The following is a 21,457-nucleotide window of genomic DNA, read 5'->3' as shown; positions in this document are numbered from 1 at the left end:
TCCCATTAACTAAATCAGTATTGTAGGATTTTCCTTAATGGCTTTTTTGCTTTTTAGAAGAAGAAGAAAAAAAAAAAAAGGCGCACACACACTCAGAATTGCAGCAAAATCAAATAAAAACAACAGATCTATGAAAGAAGCAGTTTCACAAGATACCAGTAAGAAAAGGATAACACTAATCTGCAGACATTTCCAAGAGAGTTATCAAAAATCATCTCAAACAATGATTTATTCAGATTTTCTTCTGGATTAGACATAGTCAGATGTTATTTTATTGCCCAACACCATAGCAGAACACAAGTAGTTCACTAAATGTCCAATCACGTTCCAGAATGAAGAGTGCTGTTACTTGCCACTCATAGGTCAGATTTTTTTTTGCTAAGGTGCCTTAAAACTACTCTATAAAAGTCAGTTTTATTATATCTATCAAAAGAAAACAGGGACAGAGAGATGTAGTAGTACTTCTTTCTAAAACCTTTGTGGGAGTCAGTTCACCTAGGTTTGCTTGCTAGTAAAATTATAGCAAACGTAAGTTTTAGCTTAGACTTCTAAGATAAACTAGTCCTCTAAGTCTCTAATCAATGGAGGGGGATATAGACTGCCAGTATTGAGCTCACCCAAGACGCTCACCAAAGAGCAGCTGACTGAGGCAAGAGCCTACATGTTGGACTTAAGATGGGGGGGGCTGTTCTAATCTAATAGTTGAAGTTAAAATAAATCCCACCCCAATTTCAGCTCTTGATTTCAAAACTGGAGTCATACACCATATGTTCAACATAGAATCACAGAATGCCTAAGGTTGGAAGGGACCTCCAGAGGTCATCCAGTCCAAACCCCCTGCACACACAGGGTGCCCTAAAACACATGGCACAGGGCTGCATCCAAGCAGGTTCTGAAGATCTCCAGAGAAGGAGACTCCACAACCTCTCTGGGCACTCTGTTCCAGTGCTCTGTCACCCTCACTATTAAGAAATTTTTCCTTAAGTTCCTGTGGAACTTTTGATGCTTCAGTTTGTGGCCATTACCTCTAGTTCTGTCGGTGGCCACCAGTGAAAAGAGGCCAGCACCATCCTCCTCACTGCCTCCCTTGAGGTATTTATATACACTGATTAGATCCCCTCTCAGCCTTCTCTTCTCCAGGCTGAACAGGCCCAGCTCCCTCAGCCTCTCCTCATAGGGCAGATGTTCCAGGCCCCTGATCATCCTTGTAGCCCTGCCCTGGACTCTCTCCAGCAGCTCCACATCCCTCTTGTACTGTGGAGCCCAGAACTGGACACAGTACTCCAGATGCGGCCTCACCAGGGCTGAGTAGAGAGGCAGGATCCCCTCCCTCAACCTGCTGGAGACCTTCTTCTTAATGCACCCCAGGATCCCATTGGCCTTCTTGGCCATGAGGGCACACTGCTGCCTCATGGTCAACTTGTCATCCACCATGACACCCAGGTCCCTCTCTGCAGAGCTGCTCTCCAGAAGGTCAGTCCCCAGCCTGTACTGGTGTCTGGGGTTATTCCTCCCCAGGTGCAGAACCTTGCACTTGGCCTTGTTGAATTGCATGAGGTTTTTCACCGCCCAGTTGTCCAGTCTGTCCAGGTCCCTCTGGATGGCAGCACAGCCCTCTGGGGTATCAGCTACTCCTCCCAGTTTCATATCATCAGCATGATAATCATGAAATTGCATTTGGTGAACTGTTAGCAGGCAGATGAATACTCAGGAATGGCCTTCAGAGGGCATCTCCTGCTGGTAGCCAACCTCTACATGGTATCCATATTCCTCTACTGGCACAGAGGTGAAAATCCAAAGCCCTGCAAAATGGGAAAGCCCCATGAAATGGGAAGGAAGAGGCATATACGTTTGCCTCTACTACTGGTAGCTAAAGCGAAGGGAAAGCCATCCTGCTTAGAGGTCTGAGGGCTCTGGCCTGGCTTGATGTTTTTAGATAACAGTGGGAAGAAAACAATCAAGACTGAAGGAAAAATAACTTCAAGCATTCAAAAATTAAGAGGCTGAGGCTTCCTACTGCAAGATGGTTTGAACTGTGGATTTAATAATAATGATAATAAGAAGGGTCCAGAAGGAAAACTGAAAATGCTATAGAAAGATAAGATTACAACAGCTGGCAAAAAGGGTATTTCCTGAGAAAAGGGGAAGATGTCAAATAGAGCAAAGCATAGAGAAGACAGATAACACCTCAAAAGGAAAAAAAATACGAATGACATTTTGCATATTCCACCCTTTTTTTTTTTTTTTTAAGGAGAGATCCAAGCATATAATGCTGTAAGACTATTAGCTCTACTTAAGCATGAAATTTTCCTGCTTGAGGAATCAGAGTTCTAATTGCAACCAGGGTGTATGGAAACTATTCCCCACAATTAGTAACAGGAAAGGAGGTGTCCTGTGAGATGAAACCGCCCTTCCGTCTTCCTAGGGCTCCCTCACAAGCACCTGTATCAGTTACACTTAGCTTAGAAGAGCTGACCAAAACACAGTGCTGAACTGTGTTAGCTGCCAGCTTTGCAGTTAACACCTTCACTCTGAAAAGAAGATTCTCCAATACTGTAGCAACGACAGTCAATGAAGAATGTACACAGAATAAGCACAAGAGATCGTATTTCTTCTTAGGCAGTTGTTACTTTTTGAGGCTTCAGCCTAAAGTAGACAGTACACTGAAAACTAGCTATATTTGGGATTTTTTTTTTTGTAATAAAAGCTGAAATCACAGATGACCAGCAATCTAATGGAATAGAAATATTGAGGGGCAATAATTTTATGAGCCTGATAAATTCTCAATTGTTGCCTCAGTATTTTACTTTTTCTATTAAGTAAATAAATGCTATTTAATAATGCTATTTTTCATTTAGATCAAGATCTAGCCTTTTCCCTTTCCCAAATTCTGGCATTAGAGCAATCACTAACAGCACTGACAGAAAGGCATGTGAAACTTTAAAAAAGAAAATATGAACTCTGCATCTCACAGTGTTTTTCAGCAGCACCAGGTATACAAGCTGAAGTATTGGCATAAATCAGACATTACAGTAAATGTCCGCTGCTTCTGGATATAGATATGTAGTCAAGGGAACAATTTAAAAGCAATAAGGAATGCTAGGTACATTAGTTACTGAAAAATAATGTTCAAACCAGCATTTCTTCTGCCTTTGCCAGTCAGAGTACACAGCCTGTTAAGTTATACAGACATTAATAGTTATACTGATTTATTGTATTTCCAAATTAAGATGATACCTCTAAAAACCTTTCATTGAATCAATGCCAAACAACTGCTAAAGTTGCATTAAGCATATTGGAAGAACAATGAAGTATTAAGCTTATGAAAAATCTTAGCCAAAGCCATGACTTCCAGCAATCAATATTAATGTTTGCTTTGGGATTCAGTCATTGGAATAAATACTCATGAAACCTTCATAAAAACACCTAAATGCAAAAGGAGTGCTAAGCAAAGAGTCCAAGCTAATGTTCATGCAAGCCTGATACATACACATAGAACAACATCCTAAGCACACAGAAAAATTTGGGCCCAAAATTTGCATTAACATGGCACTGTGCCTGAGCTAATATGTCCCGACTTTCAGCACAATTTATTAGTTCAGGCTCAGCACCACGCTGACAGAGCTACGCAGCAAGTATAGCCTGCTCCAGTATACAGATATACACACACACACACGCAGCAGTCTCTACCCTGTACTCACTGTGCTGTATAAGCATGCACCTAGGAGCAAAGCACAGAGATCAAGTACTTTTGTCACTTATGCACTTTTTAAAGTCCTGTTTGTTACATATCTTTACATGTACACTTCTTCCCCTCAAAGTTTTGGATGCCATTTCTTTACAGTACTTAAAAGTCCACCCTCAGCTTGATCTTCCATGAAAGAAGATTAGCAGTTATCTCCTTTTTTGCTTTTCTGCTAGAAAAGCAAAACTCCTAACTGCCCAACCTTTCTTATCATGTCAAAGGAAATTCTTCCTTTGTGACTGACATTCATACCACAGAAAGAATAGTTCCCAGTATAGTTTGCATTATTTTTTGCACAACCAGTGGCAAGTGATGCCAACTAGAACTCCAGTGGCAAGACAATGGCTTCTTCTCATCCTACATAAAAAAAAAAAAAATAAAACTGTTTCTGCCTGCCAAGTTTATCTTCTTGTAAAGACATTGAGACATATATTATTATACTGCGCACGAGGGCTCAAAAGAGTTGGTTTTGGAAAACAGAGATTTATCCTGAAAAAAAGACTGTAAAAGCAGGAGCTCATCTTGCAAAGAAGATGAGCAAAGTATTAAACTACTTCAAGAACAAACGTGAAATGTGAAAAAATAGCGAAATGGGGAACTACAGACTGAAAAAGATTCCTAAGAATAAACAGAAGAAAAGCAGAGAAATGGAAGCGTCAACAATTAAAGAACAACAATTTGCTAAAGACACTGCTTTAAATGTCCTCTAGTTGTATCACAATTATTATTTTTTATTGCAGTCACTGCTGATAATAAATAAGCAATTCCTTACCATCAACAGCCAACGATACAATGCCTTGTGCGTCTTCAACTCCGTACATAACATCGCAGCGATACACGCCTGCATCGCTGGCGCGCAGCTTAGAGAGAGTCAGTGAAGCATCACCCGTCTCCTCTGAATGGGTTGGAACAGAGGCTCTGTCTTTGTAGTTTTGGCCCATTTTGATGGTGCCATTTTGGGTAACCAGGACCGTGGTTTCTCTTGCATCTTTTCCATTTTTATCCAGTTCAACCTTTGACCATTTGATTCGAAGATATTCAGGTGCGTAGCTGGAGGCAATAGTGGGTGTAGTTGAAAAGAAGCATGGCAGGACTGAAGTTCCCGAGAGGGATCCCTTTACCTGGGCTTTTTTTTCTGCTTTGACTAGAAGAAAGGGGAAGTCACATTAGGGCACCAGCAAACTAGAAAAAATATAAATTACAGTGTTATTTAAGGATTCACAGTCATTGAATATGAGAGTCTCACAATCCTTAGGTGGTTCTCACCCAGACTGATCAAAAAAAAAAAAAAAAAAACCACACACACACACACCCCCCCCCCACACACACACACACACCACACAAACAACCACCACCACCACCACAAAATACTGCTCCAACAACCCGAGTCCTTGATTAAGCCCAAAGGCCCTAGTCTCCACCATTCTCCTAGATAGGCAAATTAATTCACTGCTTGATGACTTGCTTTCTCCATTTGTTATAACCATGAAGTTATTGACATGTTTTGCAAACCATTTTGAATTTTTCAGCTGCCAGATGGATTGCAAGAGCTATGTTTTGTTACATCATAGGAGTAAAGGCAGTCTCAGTGAAAGAGGGCGAGTTGCTGCTATCCAGCAGCATGCACATAGCAGAGCTACTGATAAGCTATACGTTCATGCTCTTACAAGAGCTTCTTTAGGCATTCACATCCTAAGGGTAAAACATAGCCTATGACTTTGCATAGGTTTCATTACACTACTCCATTATTCTTAAAAAGGGTTAACCCTTTTTATTGCATATGCACTGAAACAAAAGTCTGTCCAGCCAGATTCTAACTAGTCATTCTTTTAAAATTATTTCCTTGCAGACACAGAGCCTTTAACATGTTACAGAAATAAAGTATTTTAGGATGTTAAAGCAAAGAAGTGCACAGAAAGCCCCTGCTTGATTCAAACTTGACATGATAGGACCTTTATCAATTTTATGACATCCCCAGCTGCAAACACTTTACAGTGAAATGCTTCCATTTGACAATATGCTGAGGGAAAAGCTGACTACTGTTCATCCAACCTCTACACAGCAAATGTCTGAGAAGAGAATTTCTGTTGGATACTATTATACACCAGCTTTTAACCGTCATTAAGTATAGTACAATAACAAATATCTGTGTATTTATATACACATGCATACATATCCTCTTCCATTGTCCTGCACTCAGTTTAGGAAAGCTGAAAATGCTGATTACCAATTTCAAGTTATCTAAGATTCATAAAGTTTGGGAAAACAGTAGCTTCAAACAAGTACTGGCCACAATAATGCATGAAATATCTGCCTATCTACCATCAAAAATATTATCTCTGCATGTACAATGCAGATTTTTAAAGAAAAAAAAATGAGGAAGAGAAATAGAAAAAAAATATTTCTTATTTACTTTTATCAGAGACCTTTATACAGCAAAAAGTATTAGCAGTATTACTTTGAAATGATTCAACAGAAGAATAATCATCTTGATATGTTAAGATGTTAACGGTTAAGAATAACCATTTTGATATGTTAGGAAAAACTGCTAACTAGAAAAATGGAATAATCGAACTGACCACTGAAGAATCACAATTTGGAACAGAAGTGCTCACGTTCCTTCCATTCATACCTAACTCAAGTATGGCAAAAACCAATTTGCAAAACAGGAAAGATAAAAAAAACACCCCACACACACACCCCCCACCCCACCCACAAAACACACACACGCACACACACACACACACACCACCACCACCACCACCACCACCCACACCCACCCACCACAACACACCCACACCCTCCCCCCAGGACCAGTACAAGAACTGAAGACTGGGAAATTCTCAAGGCTTACAGACAAGCCAGTAGAAGTTTATAAAGTCTAGCTCAAAAATTTTGTTTGCATATACATTTCTTTAAAAAGTTGTGGCTATTACCTGCCATGAAATACAAAATTGACTCCCTAGAGTCAATTGATTGCCATAAACTAGGAAGGACTGGCTTTTTCAGTAGGAAACAAAACTGGTTCATATCACATTTAACTTATTGTAACTTTAGCAAACAACAGTGGTGTAGAACTAAATAAAGACCAAATCTTGTCAGCTGTGATAGAATTACTGCCAAATTGCGCAGGTGGGAGATTAAAAACAGTCTCCAAATATTTAGTATTTATCATAATCTCTTGCCATTTAAATACATATTGGGAACTTCTTAAACAAAAAATGACCTACCTTAATTATCCTGACTGAAAGAATTCTAATAGATTTAGAGATCTCTCTTCGGTTGCAAGTGAACTGGAATATCAGTACTGACCCCCAAGGAAATTTCCTCCCTTTAAAAAACTGTATCTTCACATTCAGTAGACTGAAAACTTTTGGCAACAAACACAACTCATAGTGATATGCAAACTAGATCTATCATAAATTGGGCTGATCCCAGAATAGGGAAGATCATGCAGCTACAAATACGTCTGTCTAACTGCAGAATTCTTATAAAGTACTTTTATAAAAAAGCACTCTGTTTTGACTTGCAGATGGACAAGCAGAGCAGAAGAGGAGGAAAAACAAAACCCATGAACTAAAACATTGGATTAAGTGATGTGCCTGCATTGCCCCCAAAAAACAGGACTTCCTGCAACAGTCCAAGCTAACTACCCAAGCTGAGTTTACTGGTCAATGCAGACATCATCACTCTTCTCCTATTAAACCATTCCTATTAACTAATCCATTTCATTAATCAAATCCTATTAATTGCTTTTCTTCCTTCTACATTTCATCTTGGGCTCATGCTCCATACTAGGTCTGTTTTTCATCATGGTATGGTATAAATTCCTTAAACAGTGTGTGGCTAGCAAAATACAAAATGTTTTCTTGCTTGATGGCTTGTTTGTAACTCTGTAAATCTGAACACAAGCTGAAATGGGAAGATACTTACTAATTCATTAGGACAGAAATTCCCTACTGTTGAACGCTCTTTTATCCCATGGGCCATGTATGACCTAAAATATTAATAAGATCGTGCACTTCAGAACTGTTCCCCTCTTTCTTTTTTTGAAGTGACTAACTTGTTTGGTGATGACTATGATGAACATAGTCATTTTTTCTTTTGCTATATAATACATGCAGTTGTTAAGCAAAATTAATTCACTAGGGAAAATACACAGGCAATGAAGAGAGAAAATATACAGCTAAGTACAAGTCATTTGGACCCCTGCTGTACATCCTGGAAGAGTCAATGAGAGTTTGGTATGAGATGAGACTGCAGGGCTGTGCCCAGAGCAGCACACAGTCAAATTATTACAGGGTCATATTGTGGCTCAGGAGGTTTTTAAAAGTAAATAAATAAATAAATAAATAAATAAATAAAAACATTAAATAACATCAAGTACTCGGTATGAGCAATGAGAGAAGGCAGAATGAAAACTTTCCCCATGTGAGATCCTGATAAACAGGCCTGTCGTGCATAAGTGACCAAATAAGACAGGAATCAGTTATATGGAAGTCCTACCTTCCCCAAATCTAAGGCTAAGGTTTGTATTTTTACCAGTTTATTGGGGGCTCATGGTGCATGGGACTAAGGAAAGACTGAAGGGATGTGACACTTGCCAATGTTGTATGCATGAAGGCAAAGTGTAGGTTTCAGCTATAGTCAAAAACTATGAGCCTTTCCCCATCTTATGGCCCAACATCCTAGAGCCATTCCTTAAAAAATGACCTAACCAAATGCTGCAATAGTTTTGGAATGCATTATTAAGTAAAGGGACATTCTTAAAGACAGGTAGCTCGATAAGCTATAGATCTGCATCCATAAACCTCCTGGAGTTCCAGGGATGACCAACAATGGAAACAGGTCCCCACTCGAGGTGGCAGAAGATCCCCTCCACGGCCCACCTCACCTCCACCGGTGACCACGTTCAACAGGTACAAGGCCCTGGAACATGTGGATCAGATAGAGGAGGCCTTGAACCAAGGCCCGTCTAGGGGGCTCTCTCCTGAGAGGCAGTCTGCTCCATGCTGCAAGGCTGCTCCCCCTAAAGTGAAAAGGAGCACCCGGAAGAAGCGGCGGGTGATCGTCGTGGGTGACTCCACGCTGCAGGGCACAGAGGCACCGATATGTAGACCGGACCCCTCATCCAGAGAGGTCTGCTGCTTGCCAGGGGCCAAAATAAAGGATGTCACAGAAAGGCTCCCAAGAATTGTTCAGGAGTCGGACTATTATCCTCTAGTATTGTTTCATGTGGGTGCTAATGATGCCATGGGGAAAATGAGGGACGTCAAGCAAGACTTCAGAGCCCTAGGGATGGCCATCAAAGGTACGGGAGCCCAGGTAGTGTTCTCCTCTATTCTGCCAACGAGGGGAATGGACTCAAGGAGGAGAAGGCGGATATGGAAGCTTAACAACTGGCTGCGCCGCTGGGCCTGGCAACAGGGTTTTGGCTTCTATGACCATGGGTCTCTGTTTGATGACCACCAGCTAGTGGGGAATGATGGGACCCATCTTAGCAAGAGGGGCACACGTCTCTTTGCCAAAAGGCTGGCCAACCTGGTTAGGAGGGCTTTAAACTAGGCAAGAAGGGGGAAGGGGAGTGGCACACTGACACGGCAAGCAGTACTGCACAGCCTAGGTCAGATGGCATCCAGCAGGAGTATGCTAGTGGGGAAGTGAGGATAGGAAATGATCACGGAGGGTCCTCTTTCACCCCTCCTGGGAAACCTGTGGCCTCTGTTGCTTCCCTGAAATGCCTGTATACCAATGCGCGAAGCATGGGGAATAAGCAGGATGAACTGGAGATCTGTGTGCGGTCCCAGCATCATGCTCTCATTGGAATCACAGAGACATGGTGGGATAGCTCACAAGACTGGAGCACTGCCATGGAAGGCTATGTGCTCTTTAGGAAGGACAGGCTGGGAAGGCGAGGTGGTGGAGTTGCTCTTTATGTGAGAGAGCAACTGGAATGCATGGAGCTCAACCTGGGAGTGGAGGATGAGCAAGTTGAGAGCTTGTGGGTAAGGATTAGAGGGCAGGCTAATGTGGGAGACACTGTGGTGGGTGTCTGCTACAGGCCACCTGACCAGGACGAGGAGGTTGATGAGGCCTTCTATAGTCATCTGGATATTGCCTCAAAGTCACAGGCCCTGGTTCTCATGGGGGACTTCAACTACCCTGACATCAACTGGGAGGACAACACAGCCAGGCATAAGCAGTCCTGGAGGTTCCTGCAGAGCGTCGACGATAACTTTTTGACGCAGGTTGTGGAGGAGCCGACGAGGAGAGGTGGGCTACTGGACCTCGTGCTATCAAATAGGGAGGGCCTAGTAGGAGATGTGAAGGTGGGGGGTAGCCTCGGCTGCAGTGACCATGAGTTGGTGGAGTTCAGGATTCAACGAGGAGGAGGCAGGGCTGTAAGTAGCCTTGCAACCATGAACTTCAGGAGGGCCAACTTTAGCCTCTTCAGAGACCTCCTCGGTAGAATCCCATGGGTTAGTGCTCTAGAAGGCAGGGGGGCCCAAGAGAGCTGGTTAGTTTTCAAGCAGCACTTCCTCCACGCCCAGCAACAGTGCATCCCTGTGTGTAGGAAGGCAGGCAGAGGAGGCAGGAGACCTGCGTGGATGAGCCGGGAGCTTGTGGCAATGCTCAAGCAGAAGGCAGCGGTATACAAAAGGTGGAAAAAAGGACAGGTCCCATGGGAGAAATACAGGAACGTAGTCAGGGAATACAGAGATGCAACAAGGAAAGCTAAGGCACGTCTGGAAGGCAAGCTGGCAAGGGACGTTAAAAATAACAAAAAAAAAATCTTCAAATACATTAACAGCAAAAGGAAAATCAGGGAAAACGTGGGTCCGCTGGCGGACGGGATGGGCACCCTGGTTACAAATAACACAGAAAAAGCAGAGTTGCCCAATGCCTTCTTTGCTTCGGTGTTTACCAAGGGCAGCCCATTAGAGCCCCAGGCCCTAGGGACAAGAGAAGAAGCTGGTGGAGAGGAAGACTTGCCCTGGGTAGAGGAAGATTGGGTCAGAGAGCACCTAAGGAAACTCGATACCCAAAAATCCATGGGCCCTGATGGGATGCACCCCAGAGTGCTGCGTGAGCTGGCAGATGCCATAGCTAAGCCGCTCTCCATCATCTTTGAAAGATCCTGGAGAACAGGGGAGGTGCCGGAAGACTGGAAGAAGGCCAATGTCACGCCAGTCTTCAAAAAAGGCAAGAAGGAGGACCCAGGCAACTACAGGCCAGTCAGCCTCACCTCCGTCCCCGGAAAAGTGATGGAATGGTTCATACTGGCTGTTGTCTCCAGGCACATGGAAGACAAGAAGGTGCTCAAGAGCAGTCAGCATGGATTCACCAAGGGGAAATCTTGCCTGACTAACCTGATAGCCTTCTATGATGAAATGACCGGCTGGATAGACGAGGGGAGAGCGGTGGATGTCATCTATCTCGACTTCACCAAGGCTTTTGACACCGTCCCTCACAACATCCTCCTGGGCAAGCTCCGGAAGTGTGGGATAGATGAGTGGACAGTGAGGTGGATTAGGAACTGGCTGGATGGCAGGGCCCAGAGAGTGGTGATCAGCGGTGCAGAGTCTAGTTGGAGGCCTGCAGCTAGCGGGGTCCCCCAGGGGTCAGTCCCTGGTCCAGTCCTGTTCAATTTATTCATCAATGACCTGGATGAAGGCACAGAGTGCTCCCTCAGCAAGTTTGCTGATGACACAAAACGGGGAGGAGTAGCCGATACCCCAGAGGGCTGCGCTGCCATCCAGAGGGACCTGGACAGACTGGACAACTGGGCGGTGAAAAACCTCATGCAATTCAACAAGGCCAAGTTCAAGGTCCTGCACCTGGGGAGGAATAACCCCAGACACCAGTACAGGCTGGGGACCGACCTTCTGGAGAGCAGCTCTGCGGAGAAAGACCTGGGTGTCATGGTGGATGACAAGTTGACCATGAGGCAGCAGTGTGCCCTCGTGGCCAAGAAGGCCAATGGAATCCTGGGTTGCATTAAGAAGAGCATCTCCAGCAGGTCGAGGGAGGGGATCCTGCCCCTCTACTCAGCCCTGGTGAGGCCGCATCTGGAGTATTGTGTCCAGTTCTGGGCTCCACAGTACAAGAGGGATGTGGAGCTGCTGGAGGGAGTCCAGCGCAGGGCCACAAGGATGATCAGGGGGCCTGGAACATCTGCCCCATGAGGAGAGGCTGAGGGAGCTGGGCCTGTTCAGCCTGGAGAAGAGAAGGCTGAGAGGGGATCTAATCAGTGTATATAAATACCTCAAGGGAGGGAGTGCAGAGGACGGGGATGGTCTCTTTTCATTGGTGGCCACTGATAGAACTAGAGGAAATGGCCGGAAACTGAAACACCAAAAATTCCATAGGAACTTAAGGAAAATTTTCTTAACAGTGAGGGTGACAGAGCACTGGAACAGGTTGCCCAGAGAGGCTGTGGAGTCTCCTTCTCTGGAGATCTTCAAAACCCGCTTGGATGCAGTCCTGTGCCACGTGCTTTAGGTGTCCCTGCGTATGCAGGGGGTTTGGACTAGATGATCTCTAGAGGTCCCTTCCAACCCTAAGCATTCTATGATTCTATGAGTTCTTTGACAGGGCTTCTGCTCTCTACCTTGAATAAAGAGAGTTTGTGATTTCTTTTTAGAGAGGAGTTAAAAAAGAGCTTGCCTTCCCCCCCCCTCCTTCCCCTCTTTGTTAACCAAACTGCCTTAGGTTCTTCCTTCCAGTATATCTTTTGGGTTGTAAAGTCAGCTCATTTTAGCAATGAAGTATGGCTTGATGGCTTTCTTCAGAAGTTAGACACAAACTGGTATTCTTTGTGTGTGTGTGTGTATATATATATACACATACACACACGTACATATAAATTGCTGTAAAAGTTGCAAACTTCTTTAAATAGAAATGTAAAGAAAAAAAGATTCAGAACTTTGAAGTGTTACTCTACACAACACCAGTTTTTGGTTAGTGTAACAGACAAAAAAGTCAGAATCCAAAAGAAAAGATTCCACCTTATAGGAGGTGGCAGTGTTTAGAAGAGCAAATTTTCTACCAAATTAATCTGTTTAGCTGTTGCTAAATAAGTAGACAAAACCACAGGTTTAAAGAGTAAAAGATTCTATTTTTAAGCCAAATTTGCAAGAACATTTAAATCTCCTTTTTGAGTTCATCAACAGCCTACCTACATATATGCTATAGACCTACCTGTGAGTAGTCATAGAAAGTATCAATGAACTTATATGTTCTGTAAATCTGAATATTAAAACTGAACTTTAGAAGCCTATTCATTAACCCTAAATCTTTCAGTGAGAAAATTAAAATGAATGCATTGCTTGCACAAACTTACACAGAACTTGGACAGTGGAGATATAGATTGACACCCAACAAAAAACCCTCACCAAGTTCTTTAACAGGAGATTTATCTGAGCAGAGTAACTGAAGCATAAAGTAATAAAGAATAAAATACTTTCAGACTCTACAGAATTCATTGTAACATGCGTACACACACATACATGCAATCATATACATGCATATGTATTTTATGCATGTACATATGCATACACAACAAAATAACCTGCTGTGCATTTACACACACGCACAACTTGGAAATATACCATACAGTGCAATTTAGGAGATTTCTTTCCTGAATTACAAGGCTTTCGTGGCATAAAAGATAGATACTTAAAAAGTAAATGCCAATATCTAGCACAGTCACCAAGGCCAGCTTATAAACTACAATATCCTAACATTAGCTAGTTCAAAGTGAGTAAATGTCAAGCTAGCAGTAGGTGTAAAACTTTAATTAACTTCTGTCATTAATCCTTCGTGTATAGCAAAGCAAACATTGCAGGTCCTGCAAAGGGGTGCTCCTGTGACCCAAGAGGCTTACGTTTGACTTCCTGCTGCCCTCATGACAAATCTCTCTCCTGGGAATTTAAAGTCTTAAAGAAACCATACAAGAGAATTCTATTTTTTTTTTTTTTTGAACGCAAAAGAAACTTACACTGCTGTATAAAAATCTAACAAGTACACCATGCAAATATGTTAGGTATTTATGAACGTGACTGCTCTCAAAGATGAGTGGAAACAAAGACAGTGAATGCATGAAGTGTTGCATGCTTGTAAGCATGCTCTTAAAAAAAAGCTAAAGTTTTGTTATAACTTTTTAAACTCTTGGATTTACACTCAAAAAAAAGTGTGTTGAGGCAGGGTGGGGGAGACAGGACTCAACTGAAATATCCAAATAAAGTCTTTTGGAGAACTTGGCAAAAAAAGTTGCTTGGGAAGATGTTATGGTAAGCTGTTGAACTAACTAAGCAGCTATAATAATGCCAGGTTTAGGCTGAATGACAGGTGATTAGAGACCAGCAGTGACAGACAGGGAAATAGGTTAGTCACCAAATACTACAGATGCTTAGAAAGTTTCCAGTACAGCATTTTCCCCAAAAGAAAGTGACAGTTCAAAGCTCAACTTTGAATTTTTAATATATGTGTAAAACTTGACAATTTTTCCATGCGACTCCTGAAGGAAAGTTTTTACATTTTCAGAATGATTTTACCTGAAAGCTTTGGAAAGGCAATATTGCTATGCATCATATTCAAAAGACTATTTAAATAAAACATGTGGAGTTACCCAATCCATTTGGGGAATGGAGTTATGGAAATTTGTGTTTCATGAAAGATTTCAAGGCTTCAGGTTGGTATTTCAATTGAGAATTTAAAAAGAAAGATGAAGCTTCAGAAATCCTTGTCCAACTTGTGCGGAAAATCTCGCTGTCAAGAACTGAATGTCCAAAAGGAGACAGAGGAGTCCTAAAACTTTATTCGAATAAAGGGAGAGTCCACCAGGCATATCCCTGTGGGGTCTCTCAAATTGCTGGGGGACGCAGCCCCTCTTTTATCCTAATTTCCCGACCGAGGGACGCCCTCTCCTTTTCCCCATTGGCCAAGGTCCTCAGAAGTTACAGCCTTCCGGCCCGCCTACACCGAACTCCGGCCTCCCGCCATCTGTTCTCACCTGAGCTCACCAACTCCTTTGTCCCCCTTGCTGAAGAATGTGGGGGAATTGCCCTATTTCCCTCCTTTGTAAAGGCCCTCATCTCCTTGCAGATGGCTCTTTTTGTCCCACTCGCTCATGGCTCCACTCAGTCTCCCCTCCCTTTGTCCTGCTCTTGAGCCAAACTGTGGAGAAACCCTTATTGATGAATACAGAAACTTGAGCATTCCGCTCAAACTCTTCTAGACACAAAGACAGGATTTTTCTTCAGCTAAAGAAACCAGATGCATCGGAAAAGCTTGCAGTGATCCTGTAATATTCATGCTGAAAACCAGCAATACACAAACTAGCAGATATTTCTGAAAATAAAAGAATATGAACCAATCTATATGTTCATAGAATCATAGAATGCTTAAGGTTGGAAGGGACCTCTAGAGGTCATCTAGTCCAACCCCCCTGCACACGCAGGGTCACCGGACTGCGTCCAAGCAGGTTTTGAAGATCTCCAGAGAAGGAGACTCCACAACCTCTCTGGGCACTCTGTTCCAGTGCTCTGTCACCCTCACTGTTAAGAAAACTTTCCTTAAGTTCCTGTGGAACTTTTGGTGCTTCAGTTTGTGGCCATTACCTCTAGTTCTGTCGGTGGCCACAACTAAAAAGAGGCCAGCACCATCCTCCTCACTGCCTCCCTTGAGGTACTTGTAGACACTGATCAGGTCCCCTCTCAGCCTTCTCTTCTCCAGGCTGAACAGGCCCAGCTCCCTCAGCCTCTCCTCATAGGGCAGATGTTCCAGGCCCCTGATCATCCTTGTGGCCCTGCCCTGGACTCTCTCCAGCAGCTCCACATCCCTCTTGTAATGTGGAGTCCAGAACTGGACACAATACTCCAGATGCGGCCTCACCAGGGCTGAGTAGAGGGGCAGGATCCCCTCCCTCGACCTGCTGGAGACCTTCTTCTTAATGCACCCCAGGATCCCATTGGCCTTCTTGGCCACGAGGGCACACTGCTGCCTCATGGTCAACTTGTCATCCACCATGACACCCAGGTCCCTCTCTGCAGAGCTCTTCTCCAGAAGGTCAGTCCCCAGCCTGTACTGGTGTCTGGGGTTATTCCTCCCCAGGTGCAAGACCTTGCACTTGGCCTTGTTGAATTGCATGAGGTTTTTCACCGCCCAGTTGTCCAGTCTGTCCAGGTCCCTCTGGATGGCAGCGCAGCCCTCTGGGGTATCGGCTACTCCTCCCAGTTTGGTATCATCAGCAAACTTGCTGAGGGAGCACTCTGTGCCTTCATCCAGGTCATTGATGAAGAAATTGAACAGGACTGGACCAGGGACTGACCCCTGGAAGACCCTGCTAGCTACAGGCCTCCAACTGGACTCTGCACTGCTGATCACCACCCTCTGAGCTCTGCCATCCAGCCAGTTGTTAATCCACCTCACTGTCCACTCATCTATCCCATACTTCCAGAGCTTGCCCAGGAAGATGTGAGGGACGGTGTCAAAAGCCTTGGTGAAGTCGAGATAGATGACATCCACTGCTCTCCCCTCATCTATCCAGCTAGTCATTCTATCTGTGACAGATATGCTCCTTCCCCAGCTCATCCTGACTTCTCACAGGTAGCCCTGTTCAGGTGTTAACTACCACATTATCTGATCCTAGTAGTTGCCTCCCTGATTTCTTCCCCCACCCAGACATTAACCATCAATAACAGTCCTGATGGCCCTATCCTGATGGGGAGATAAGCACCAGCCAACAGTCATTTCTGAATTGAAAGAATGACTATCAGTCAATCATCTTCATCCCATAAATACGGGGACAGCCCAAGAGCCCATTGAGCTCTCCTTGCATGGCAGTGGGCTGCACGCCAAGATCTCCCCTTTAGCAGGGACGCCTCTCAAGGATACTCCTCGAGGTCAAGACATTCTTCCCACTACAGATTCGTGGTAAGCAACAATAGCGTGCCTTTCTCTTTTTGATTTTGTAAACTTTACTTTGTAACTGTGCATAAATTCCTTAGACATAAACTGTTGACCAGGTCTGGGACTAGGACTGGATCCAGCTGCACCCAGACTCCTCTCAAGGAGGAGTTTGGAAATCAAGTGGGTCCAATCTGAACCTCGTGACCCAACGGGAGGGTGTCCTTGGTAATTCTGTATGTATCTTGAACCTCCATGCAGCAACTAATAAGTGACCTTGCCATAGAATCTCATGAAGCCATTATCATGGCCAATAAAACCTATTCCTATTTCTTTCCCAGAAGTGCATTGTGTCACTCACCCCCACCACCACTCATTCTGTGACACCATCATAGAAGGCTATCAGGTTAGTCAAGGATGATTTCCCCATAGTGAATCCATGCTGACTACTCGAGTATTTTCTTGTCCTCTATGTGCCTGGAGACAACCGCCAGTATGAGCCATTTTTTTTTTTTTTAAATAACATTTTACAATCTTTGTTCTCTTCATCATGGGCATGCTTTGAGCATGTTTAAGAATATCTGACAAAAGAACAGCCCCTAACTTAGAAAATAAAAGCCACAACCTTCACCATGTATTCCTAGGAGCAGATGCTCTTTCTACCTTCCTTCTGAAAGATCCAGGCAAACAAGGACTAGTCAGAACCTGAACTACTATTTTTGAGAACTTCTAACCAGGATGTTCATACAAACACCCCAGTATGTACTTGCCTATGTACTAAAAATTTCACACTGGAGACCTCATGAGCCATTTTAGAGGCTCATGGCAGAGTAAATCATGAAAGGCAGAATAAATCAGGGGATATCTAGAGGTGCAGACTCATTCTGCCACTACAAGGTTCAGTCTCATTTTACTGAGTGATGAGTTCCCAGGTCCCTACTTCTGCCAGCACTAACATTTGCACAAGGTGGAGAGTCAGATCAAACATCTAACCTAGCTAAAAAGTAACCTTTAAAAAAAATGAAATAGATTGTCTTTCAGACAGTATATTTACCTGATCCAGCTGACTGTATACCTACATAAATACTAGTGTCAGTATAAAGTATGAAAACCAGCACTAGGGGATGGAGAAGTATTATTATCCCATCTAATGGCAAAATGTGCGAGATTATAGTGTCTGTGAAGTTCTACCCTAAGTAAACATAAGATTTCAAGAGTCATAATAGAAATGCTTCTCCTTATCACACAAGCCTAACACCTGCATCTACCTTAATACACAACAGCCTGGAACCTGCCCCTTCTCAATATCTTGAGGACCACTCAAACTACACACATTTGCCCCCATCAACAAGGGGGCTGATATTGCCCACTTCAGAACACAGAGAGCAGGAACTATGGAAGAGCATGTGTCCTATAAATCCAAAACAGTGCTGTGGCATGATATACATGAGCAATATACATACATACAGCTAACAGTCCCAGGCATCTGCTCTTGCTCCCAAGAACCATGCCACAGGCAGCACTCCTTGCCTCCCTCCACAGTGTCAGGCTGAAGGCTCCCATGAAAGGGGTTTGCCCTCTGCTACAGTTATCCCTCCTGGCAGCCCTCTCCTCATCTCTTGGAGAAGAGCTCCTGCTCAGTCCATGAAAAATGAAGGTATGACACTCATCTGACCCATAGGCCAAGCACTTCACAAGCACAGGTTACAGAATTAAAATTCTATTCTTGAAAAATTGGAGAATAGAATCTAATTTACTTTACACAATATAATCTAATGGCATTTCATTATTTGACCTACAGCGTCACTTAAAAAGTCATGAGACATCACAAAGATATTGGAGAAGCATCCTCACCACAGAGTTCTCTATGTAAATTAGTAAAGCAAAGAAGAAAACAAAAGCAAAGTTGGATACACAATATTGCAGAAAATAATATCAGAGACAAGACCAGAAACCACATCTCCTAGATTTTGGGATACATGCTACAAATTGGACCATGACGCCTTCCACTGTCAGTTAAATGACTTTTAATAAATAATTCTTTATGAGACGCTTACCTTTAGGAAGCATGTGTGTTACAGCTAATGTAGAGCACATCCATAAGATACTTTTTATATTTAACATCTTGACCTACAGATAAAGAAAAAAATGAGTTAGAGGCATTCCACTGTGTCCTTGTCAAGTGCTATAACTCAGTACATCAGTAACTGCCATTGATATTAGAATCAATTCATGATGCTTTCCATCTGCAAACGTGTTGCCCAAGGACTTCCTGCTTTCAAGACTTCCCCAAACATTTTGATGGAGATTTGTTACTATGATAATTTGGACCTATTTAATACAGATTCATAATGAATTTCAGATTATCGATTCTCAAGCGATATTCAGATTTGTCAAGCCCCTTTGTGTGTGCTCCTTACTTCCTTCTGAGGTTGCCATTCTACAATTGAAAAGGGTGTTCATAATAGCATATTGTAATTTTTATTCCGCTTCCTAGTTAATGCATTGACCATGAGCTAATACAAAAATTATGTGGCGCACTAAAAATATCATTACAATTCCCATAAATGTCAGATATTATAATGGCTTTGTAATAGTCTCTCTTCCACATATGCTATATCTATCAATCATAAGAAATAGCTTTCAGGAACAGTTTGTGAAACACTGCTGTTAAAAACCTCCAGATTTCCCAATACTGCTCTCGAAATATACTACTTGGGCTCTTTGCTTCAGCTAGTACCCCAAAATGACACTTTTCCCCAATCCAAGACATTACAGTTTAACTGCTGTTAGGAATCTTGAAACTAAGATTTACTAGATATACATCTATGTTACAACTATAAAACTCGTATTACATATTTTAGAATTTTTACACATGAGCATTTTAGTGCTTTAAAACAGTAACTAATACATCCACAAAACTTCACAGATTATATTGAATAGACAGCTACATGAATACATACAAAGTAACATCCTCAGAAAACTACTGGTCATGCATCCAACCTCAAGAAAGTCCTCTACACAGCCTCCAGCTATAGCCCAAACTTCTCAAGAGTCTATGCAAATTTGGGTTCACCCTGTAATAGCTGAATGGCTCAGAAAGGATGCCATATATCTCAAACCAAGCCTTTACAATGAGGCAATCTCTAACATGAAAGCATCCCAGCTCTAACATAACAGCGTAACAGTTCAGAATTCCCATCCAAAAGTACCGAAAACCCAGGAGTGCTTCATTCCCCTATATGACGATGGCCAGAGTTGGCTAGCTACATTATATGCTGCAACCTATTCCCAGGGCATGTGGGGAAAGAGCCCAGCTGCTTTCCATGCAGCTGACCACACTTTGGCAAAGATGCCCCATCTTTGCTTCAGCCATTCAAGTGTCCTGAGAGTATGATGTGATATCTCTTCTTTTGCAAGACCAACTCCATAGAATTTTCACTTTTTATGACCAAATCCTAGACAAGAACTGACATCTTAGACTTAACTCAGGTTGAGTCCTAGTCTCCTCTAACATTTTTTTGAAGACTAACGCATATCCTCCAACAGCGCTCAAATGGTCTAAGTAGGGGTCTTTCCCCTACTTACACACAAGCAAGGCTGAACATGGATAAAAAAATCATCCATTTAATAACTAACTTTAAAAATCTTGACAGTGATTGTAGTCTTTAGAAATTCATCAGGGAAGGCTGTCAGGAGTGGAAAGGTTACACACACACACAAGCTGCAGACAGTTCATTTGAATGCAGTAGATCACTTTTCAAACGCAGCAGTTTTATTTGCTTAGATACTCATTAAATGACCCCCAGTACTACACAACATCTCAGGAAATAAGAGGTTGTGGGGTTTCTGAAGGCCAGTGGTCATGCTGTGAGCAAGCCAGATAAGGGCAGAAGGGCGCCAGGCCTAGCTGAAAGGGTGGAAGGACTGCTGACTAAGAGATAAGGAGATCTTGCGGAGAGTCAGATAAGGAGGCAAAGAGTTGAGACAAACAAGTAGAGGGGGACGGTCGTTAAATGTGAGGACACGTGGGCACTGTTAGTTAGCCTCTGTTAGTTAGCCTATCACACTGTATAGTTAGACGCATGGACGCGGGGTCTTGACCAATCATTGTAAAGAAGCGCTCGCGTGTACGGGGAAATCTTGCATAGAATTTCGTTGACGCAAATAAGAGCTAACCTATCCTGAGCTCAAGCTTTGCAATATGCATGAACCTAATTAAGCTATGTATAAAAGTGCACACTGAGTGTTCAATAAACGAGTCTTGTCGATGACCATATGGTGTCGCAGTCTCCCTTTCTCCTACAAATGGTGACCCCGACGTGATGCAACGAAGGGCAATCCTCTCTCGGACAGAAAAGAAATCGGGAGAAGGACGCACCACGGTGGAGAAAGTAGGAGTTGGGTCCTCTGCAGCCAGGACGGTGCAAATCCGCCAAGCAAACGCTGGAAGGACGGCACCCCCGAAGATCATATAGATGGTTTCGGGCCATACGCGCCACCGGAGCCTGGAGAGCTGCAACAGCGCGCTGACGTCAGGAATGGATAGGCAAGTGGCGTATGAATTATTTACCCGTACCTTACAACAATGTAACGTACAGGGAATTGACTTAAAGAAAGAATTACCGGGATTGTGGAAGTCCTACGGAAATTTGGTGAATAGGCTCGTGCAATCCCTGGAGCAAGCTACTGATGAACAGGCCCTCTGCAAGCTTTTGATCTGGTGCAGAGAGAATGGGTTCAAAGCCGAGCCCCACCTAGTATTCAAATCCGATGTGAAAGCAAAAAGCAAAGTGGCCGCCG

At 43.2% G+C, this 21,457-nt stretch overlaps 1 protein-coding gene across 1 annotated transcript in view; it reads right to left on the bottom strand.

Moving 5' to 3' along the window:
* Nucleotides 1–18,778, bottom strand: part of LOC104569502 (versican core protein-like) — a 97,701-nt gene extending 78,923 nt beyond the window's left edge. The window contains exons 1-2 of the mRNA XM_088519787.1: nt 18,712–18,778; nt 4,518–4,889 (exon numbers count right to left, since the gene is read on the bottom strand). Of these exons, the coding sequence (XP_088375913.1) occupies nt 4,518–4,889; nt 18,712–18,778 (439 nt within the window). The remainder of the gene's footprint in view (nt 1–4,517; nt 4,890–18,711) is intronic.
* Between the last annotated feature and the right edge of the window lie 2,679 nt (nt 18,779–21,457).

The sequence above is a fragment of the Tinamus guttatus genome, unplaced genomic scaffold (genome assembly GCF_059628265.1).
Source record: "Tinamus guttatus ecotype Peru unplaced genomic scaffold, ASM5962826v1 Tinamus_guttatus_pri_ptg000071l, whole genome shotgun sequence".
NCBI classification, from domain to species: Eukaryota; Metazoa; Chordata; class Aves; order Tinamiformes; family Tinamidae; genus Tinamus; species Tinamus guttatus.
The sequence above is the reverse complement of the archived record's forward strand: the minus strand, read 5'-3'. Positions and strand labels throughout refer to the sequence as shown.